Genomic DNA, 7,843 nt, shown 5'->3' with positions numbered 1-7,843 from the left:
TAACATTGACACAATAAAATTTTAATGTGTTTCTTTTTTCTCGTCTTATTTTATTTTGTATACTCTTGTTTGTATTTACGGGTTTGGTTCTTAGAAATGTATCAGCGTTGAGCTGTAGCCGAACCTTTTGTTCTCACATTGTCTCTTTTGTAGAACAATAAACGCTTTTATTATTATTATTATTATTCTTAATTTCCCAAATAATCGATTTTTTGGTTTTTCAACTTCGATTTTTCGGTTTTTTACTAAAATTTTTAATTTTTTTGACGTTTCTAAATTTCCAATTTCCCGATTAATCGTTTTTTTAAGACATATAATAAATTTTCAATTTTTAAAATTTCAGATTTTTCGGTTTTCCGGTACTTCGTTATTTCTATTTTTCAATTTTTCGATTTTTTTTAATATCCAATTTTGGATTTTTTTAATTTTCTATTTTTGACGTTTCCAAATTCTCGATTTTTCGATTTTTCAATTTTCCGTTTAATCGATTTTTAATATTTTACATTTCTCAATTTTAATTTTTTTTATTTCTCAATTTTTCAACATTTCAATTTTTGAATTTTTCAACACATTTTATTTTATCCATTCCTCAATCTTTCGATTTTTCGGTTTTCCAATTTTTCAATATTTTAATATTTAATTTTGATTTTTTCTTTTTCAATTTTTGACGTGTCTAAATTCCCGATTTTTTGATGAGGGAAGTTCTGTCCTACTAATTCAACCAATATTACTTAGGAAGTAGTGTCAATAAACGTAGTTACGTCCACACTTTGCAGCGAGCGGCACTCTCCTTCCAGTGATGCAAACACGAAAGATCAATATTTTATTTTCTAAAAAAAGTACACAACACTATTAAACAGGTACATTTTTATGTATGCATAAGTTCGCTAGTTTTCGGTAGTATTGCACCATAAAGACCTAAAACCTAGCTAATAAAAAAATAATTTTCAACTTACAATAAAAACACGTGCTGCCATGTAAAAAAAGCTCAACTCTTAAGTACAATTTAAGACAGTAGAATCTATCAAAAATGGCAGTTTTAGTCAATTTTTGACAACGATTTACAAATCAGTCTTGCAACTGCGAATAGAAAAATCAAGTTCAAGAAATTCGTAGTTGCGTCAATAAATGCAATCCACCATCTGTATCGAGCGGCTAAAAAATCGAATTATCTAAAACAATAAATAAATTTACAAATACACAAATTTACAGTTAAGTCGAAATAATACATAATATAAATGCAAATCTGCGCGATAATAACAAGCGAGACTGAACTGTCACTAAGTTTAAATATGGACACAATATACAATTTTAAAACTACGTAATTAAGTAAACGTTACGTCGTTTCCATGTTTCTGTGGACTGTCACTGGTACAACGATGCATTTGTTTCTGGGGAGGCAAGTGAACTGGGTGGATTCGGGTCCTCGGGGTTTTCCGGACACGCTCGTATGGATGGATATGCTATCTGAGCCTAAGTCGTCCTCCAGGGAGTCTAGCTCAACTGGCGCTAGTGACATATGCTCGGATTCGTCGTGCTGCGTCATAGTCGAATAACCATGATCAGAATCAGCCGCCAGAGTCGTCCTTTTGTAATTACTGGACACACAATAGGGTGAAATCGGGTTGGGTTTGTCATCCTGTAGTAACTTATCCCTGTGGTTACCCAGCACGTGGAAATTATCGCTCAAGTTGAGATCGCTCATTCTTAAGTGGTTATCTTGAGTGGACGAAAGATACAACCTTTCGGTGGTTTGTGCCGAGAATGATCTATGATATATGTAGAACATACACACGAAGAGAAGAGTCCCGAAAACGAACAAAGTAATAACACTAATAGGCAGCGCTGGATTATATATGAGGCGCATGAGGCGCGCGCCTCAGGGCCCGGGGAGACAAGGGCCCGACAGCAAGCGAACAAGTCTTAACTTAAGTTCAAATTAATGCTTAATAATTTAGGTTCGCTAATTTATTATTTTAGGTTGTTTTTGGTTTTTGTTGAGAGTTTTATGTTTATTTTATATTACAGGAAAGACAGGAAATATTTTTTTGTTGTTTTTATGAAAAATATATTTTATTCTGATATTATATTTAGTTTCTTGTTTTTTACACGTAAGTCATGTTAAAAAAATTGACAACAATCGACCCAGTAGTTTCAGAGATTATCTGTCTAATAAAAATCGGTGACGGCAGATAGACAGACAGACAGACGAAAAAGAGAGACCTATTTCTTCGTATTCTAGGGGTTATGAAAGATCGAGAAAACGTAAGAGTAGAGAGTCGATCGACGGACAATACTTCTTTCGCTTACGCTCGGAAAGTAAAAATTAAAACTAATAATGTCAAGATGAAAGGGGCCAGGGGCCCAGTATTTTTGCGCCTCAGGCCCGAAGATTCTTTGATCCGGCCCTGCTAATAGGTACATTGTAGGACTCTTCTGGATTTTCTAAATCGTGTAAATTACGATACGGGGTAACCGACCCGACCATTCCGTTAAAACAAGTAGTCATGTAACCACAAAACGGGTTATCCAAAGGTGTCCCATCAACGTCAAACCGACACCACTCACACCCCGTCATACCCAGACACCGATAGTGACTTTGTTCCTCGTTACAAGTCGTCGGAAAACACGACTTCATATCGTTAGTCGCATCTTCGTGAAAACGTGCAAGGACTGTGAATTCCACACAGAACTAACCCTTTTTTTCAAACAACATGTGCAGCAGTGTCATAGTTTTAATCAACGAAAGGCAGCAATTACATACATTCGAGAATACGCTATAGGAGACTGTGTTTGTCAAAAATGTCGCTTTAAAACCCATTCTGGGTTACAATATTTCCGACATGTCTTAAATTGTGTGAAAAAGAAAGTCAAGAAATCTAAAAATCATACTAATAAGAAAGTTGTCAAGTGGTATGAGTGTGGTGAGTGTGATTTCAAAGCCAAGCACATGACCAATATCAGAAAGCATAAAATTTCAAGACACTTAAAAGAGTCAGAAATACCTTGGTTTTACTGTACGGACTGTACCTACAGAACTAAGCAAAAAAGCAACCTAAAGCGACACTCACATTATCAGCATTTAGACATACAAGATATTAAATGGTTTAAATGTCAAAAGTGTCCATACAAAGTTCGACAAAATTTTGCTTTGAAACAACACATAAACCGGAATCATTTGAACGAACAAGATATTAAATGGTACAACTGTAAAAAGTGTTTGCACAAAACTAAGGATTATTATAATTACAAGAAACACATGAAGACGTTCCACGTAGACGCTGCTAAATGGCATGAGTGCAGCAAATGTTCATACCGAACTAACTACAAATATTCGTTAAACCAACACGTCATTGTTCACCACCTAGATGACGAGAATGTTAAATGGCACCAGTGCCAACATTGTCCGTACAAAACTAGACAAAACTCCAACCTAAAAAGACACACGAATACCCACCACTTAGACGACGCTAGTGTTAAATGGTACGAATGCGACCAGTGTTCATACAAAGCTAAATTAAATTCGAATTTAAAACGACACTTTGTTGTCCATCATTTGAAGGAACAGGAGATCAAGTGGCACAAATGCGGTGAGTGTTTACTGAAAACTAGACATCTGTCGGTTTTGAAAGACCACATCAATGGGTGCCATTTGAGTGATTCGGATGTTAAATGGTACAAATGCAAACATTGTTCGTTCAAAGCTAAGTATAAGTCGTCTGTAAATAGACACGTAAATTCGCACCATTTGGAAGTGGCTAATATTAAGTGGTATCAGTGTGATAAGTGCCCGTATAAATCTAAGCAAAATGACACGTTAAGACGCCACGTCGTTGCGCACCATATGGATGAAAAAGAGATTAAGTGGTATGAATGTAAACAGTGCCCCTACAAGACTAAACGAAGAGCGTATTTAAAACATCACGTTTGGGTGCGTCATGAGCTTGAATGGGTACAACAAATGTCCACAGACGCCTAAAGAGAAATTGATTGTTTTTAAAATCGAAATATTAATGTTAGGATATGTAATTGTTCACAACTACAAACCTTATAACCGTTATGTGTAATAAAATTCTCGAAATATTTCCTTTATTAATAATTAGCCACAATTTGTTACTAGACAATTTCAGAGAAATTTCAAAATTGAAATCTGTGTTGCCTATCCTTAAATTTAGTTTCCAAATGGCCGACTATGTAGGGACTTTTAATGAAAGTTACTAGACTTGACATTATTTTTTACCAAAAATGGCGGTTAGTTTTAAGACCAACGATTGTTTACTTGAAGTACCTATGAAATTTCACTGAAAAAATTTTAAATTTCAGATTTCTAATGTTTCTAAATTTTCAATTTTTTGATTTTTCAATTTCCCAATTCATGGACTTTTTGGTTTTCCAACTTCGATTTCTCGATTTTCAGTTTTTCAATTCTTCGGTTTTTCGATTTTATAATTTTTCAAGTTTTTAATTATTTAAATTTCCACATTTCATTTCTTCGATAGTTTTATTTTTTAATTTGTCGAATTTTTAAATTTTTGATTTTTCGATTTTTAAAATTTTTGATTTTTGCGATTTTCCACTCCTTCGGTACATTAAGATCTACTTTTCAATTTTTCGAATTTTTAAATTTTAGATTTTTCAGTTTTTCAATTTTTAAATTTCCCGATTAATCGACTTTTTGGTTTTTCGCCTTCGATTTCTCGATTTTTTAGTTTTTAAATTCTTCGGTTTTTCAATTTCTCGATTAACCGATTTTTTGGTTTATCGCCTTTTCGGTTTTTCAATTTTTGGATTTGTTAAATTTTCGATTCAATTTTTCTTCGATTTTTTACTTTTTCGATTTTTCAGTTTTGGGATTTTTCAATTTTTCGATATTTCAGTTTTGCGATTTTTCAATACTGCGATTCTTTAATTTTTCGACTTTTCGAAATTTTATTTTTTCAATTTTTTGATTTTTAATGTTTTCGGTTTTTGAAGTTTCTGCATTTTCGATTTCCCAACTTCCCGATTAATCGATTTTTGACTTCGGTTTCTAGATTTTTTAGTTTTTCAATTTTTTGTTTTCCGATTTTTTGGTTTCCCGATTTTTCAATTTTACGATTTGTTAAATTTGCGATTTTTCATTTTTGTTTCAGTTTTGGGATTTTTAAATTTTTCGAGTTTTTGATATTTCGATTTCTAAATTTTTTGATGTTTCAGTTTTGGGATTTTTCAATTTTTGATTCAATTTTTCTTCGATTTTTCAAGTTTTTGATTTCTCAATTTTTTTCGATTCTGAAAATTTATTTTTCAACGCATTTTTATAATTCGATTATTGAATCTGTCGATTTTTCAGTTTTTCGATTTTTAAATTTCTCAATTTTTAACGTGTTTAAATGTTCGATTTCTGAATGAATCGATTTTTGGATGTTTCGATATTGCGATTCTCCAATTTTTCAAAGATTCGATTTTTCACTTTTTCAATTTTTTAATTTTAACTTTTTTCACCGTTTCTAAATTTTCAGTTTCTCAATTTCCCGGTTAATCAATTTTTACGATATATTATAAATTTTCAATTTTTAAAATTGTAGATTTTTCGATTTTTCACTTTTTCGATATTTCCATTTTTTAATTTTTTTAATTTGATTTTTCAGTTTTTTGATGTTTCGATTTTTCGACTTCTGGGTTTTAGATTTTTAAAATTTTTAATTTTTCGATTTCTCAATTTCCCAATTTATCGATTTTTGACTTCGGTTTCTAGATTTTTTTAGTTGTTCGATTTTTCAGTTTTTAGATTTCTAAATTTTTCGATGTTTCAGTTTTGGGACTTTTCAATATTACGATTCTTCAAATTTTCGACTTTTCACTTTTTCAATTTTTGACGTTTCTAAATTTTCGATTTCTCAATTTTTCGGTTAATCGAGTTTTATAATATATTATTATAAATTATTGTCAAATTTTAAAATGTTAGTTTTACGATTTTCATTTCTTCGATATTTCTATTTTTTAATTTTTCGAATTTTAAATTTTAAATTTTTCAGTGTTTCGATTTATTACAATTTTAAAAAATCTCAGTTTCTCGATTTTTTATTTTTCGACTTCGATTTCTCAGTTTTTCAATTTTTCAAGGTTTTTGATTTTTCAGTTTTTTAAAATTTTGCATTTTTCAATTTTTCACGATTTCGTTTTCTCAGGGGCTCATTTTTCCAAAATTTCCAATTTTGCAACACACTTTTTACTTTTTCAATATTTCGATTTTTTCAGTTTTTGACGTTTCTAAATTTTCGATTTCCCGATTAATTGATTTTCATAAGACATTATAAATTTTTAATTTTTAAAATTTTAGATTTTTCGGTTTTCCAGTACTTGGATATTTCTATTTTTCAATTTTTCGATTTTTTAAATATTTTAATTTTGGATTTTTTTATTTTTGACGTTTCAAAATTCTCGATTTTTCGATTTCTCAATTTCCCGATTAACCGATTTTTTGGTTTTTCGATATCGAATGTTTGATGTTTTAATTTTTCGATTTTTGAAATTTTACATTTGTTAATTTTAATTTTTTTTTTCGATTTTTTGATTTTTCAAGTTTTTTATTTCTCAATTTTTCAACACAATTTTATTTTATCCATTCCTCAATCTTTCGATTTTGCGGTTTTCCAATTTTTCGATATTTAAAATGTTTGATTTTTCGATTATTCAGTTTTTGTTTGTTAAATTTTTCGATTCTTCAATTTCTTGATGTTTCAATTTTGGGATTTTTCAATTTTTCGACGTCCCAGTTTTGTAATTTTTTGCATTTTTTAAATTTTATATTTTTTAATTTTTCGGTTTTTTGATATTTCGATTTATCGATCTTCCAATTTTTCAATTTTTTAGGTTTCAATTTTTCAAGTTGTTAATTTTCCCGCTTAATCCAGTTTTTGGCTTATTTTTTTCTCGATTTTCCAATTAATCGACTTTTCGATTTTTCAATTTTTTAATTTTTCGATTTTTCAACTTTTTGATTTCTCAGTTTTCTAACTTCTTAATTTTTCGATTCTTCGATTTTTAAATTTTGAATTTTTCGATGTTCTGATCTTTCAATGAATCGATACTTTTTCAGTTTTGGGGTTTTTCAATATTGCGATTCTTCAATTTTTTTACTTTTCGATTTTTGGTTTTTTCAATGTTTAAATATTAGATTTTGCAATTTGTAATTTTGCGATTTTTCTATTTTTGACGTTTCCAAATTTTCGATTTTTCAATTTCCCGTTTAATCGATTTTTATAATGTATCATAAATTTTCAGTTTTTAAAATTTTAGATTTATCGATTTTTCAGTTTTTTTATGCTTCCAATTCTCGATGTTTCGACTTCACGGTTTTAGATTTTTCAGTTTTATGTTTCTAAATTTTCAATTTTTTGATTTCTTAAGTTCCCAATTAATCGATTTTTTGGTTTTTCAACTTCGATTTTCCAATTTTTCAAATTTTTGATTTTTCGATTTTTAAAATTTTTCAACGTTTCAATTTTTCGACACATTTTAATTTTACAATTGCTCGGTCTTTTGATTTTTCGGATTTCGGTTTTTCAATTCCTCTTTTTTGATTAAATTTTCGATTTTTCAACTTCTCGATTTCTGGATTTTTCCGTTTTTCGATATTTCAATTTTTCAAATTGCGATTCTTCAATTTTTCGGCATTTCGATTTTTTACTTCATTTTTATTTTTTTCAGTTTTTGACGTTTCTAAATTTTCGATTTCCCGTTTAATCGATGTTTATAAGACATATAGTAAATTTTCAATTTTTACAATTTCAGATTTTTCGTTATTCTTATTTTTGAATTTTTCCATTTTTTTAATATTCAATTTTGGATTTTTTTATTT

At 29.7% G+C, this 7,843-nt stretch overlaps 1 protein-coding gene across 1 annotated transcript; it reads left to right on the top strand.

The window, feature by feature from the left end:
- Positions 1-2,950: 2,950 nt before the first annotated feature.
- On the top strand, positions 2,951-3,979 carry LOC135130557 (zinc finger autosomal protein-like). Its single transcript, XM_064057962.1, has one exon. The coding sequence runs from the start codon at positions 2,951-2,953 to the stop codon at positions 3,977-3,979; it is 1,029 nt and encodes a 342-aa protein (XP_063914032.1).
- The last annotated feature ends 3,864 nt before the right edge of the window (positions 3,980-7,843 follow it).

Source organism: Zophobas morio, unplaced genomic scaffold (genome assembly GCF_036711695.1).
Source record: "Zophobas morio isolate AGI-343-1 ecotype UQ-CSIRO unplaced genomic scaffold, CSIRO_AGI_Zmor_V1 ptg000017l, whole genome shotgun sequence".
Lineage (NCBI taxonomy): Eukaryota > Metazoa > Arthropoda > Insecta > Coleoptera > Tenebrionidae > Zophobas > Zophobas morio.
The sequence above is the reverse complement of the archived record's forward strand: the minus strand, read 5'-3'. Positions and strand labels throughout refer to the sequence as shown.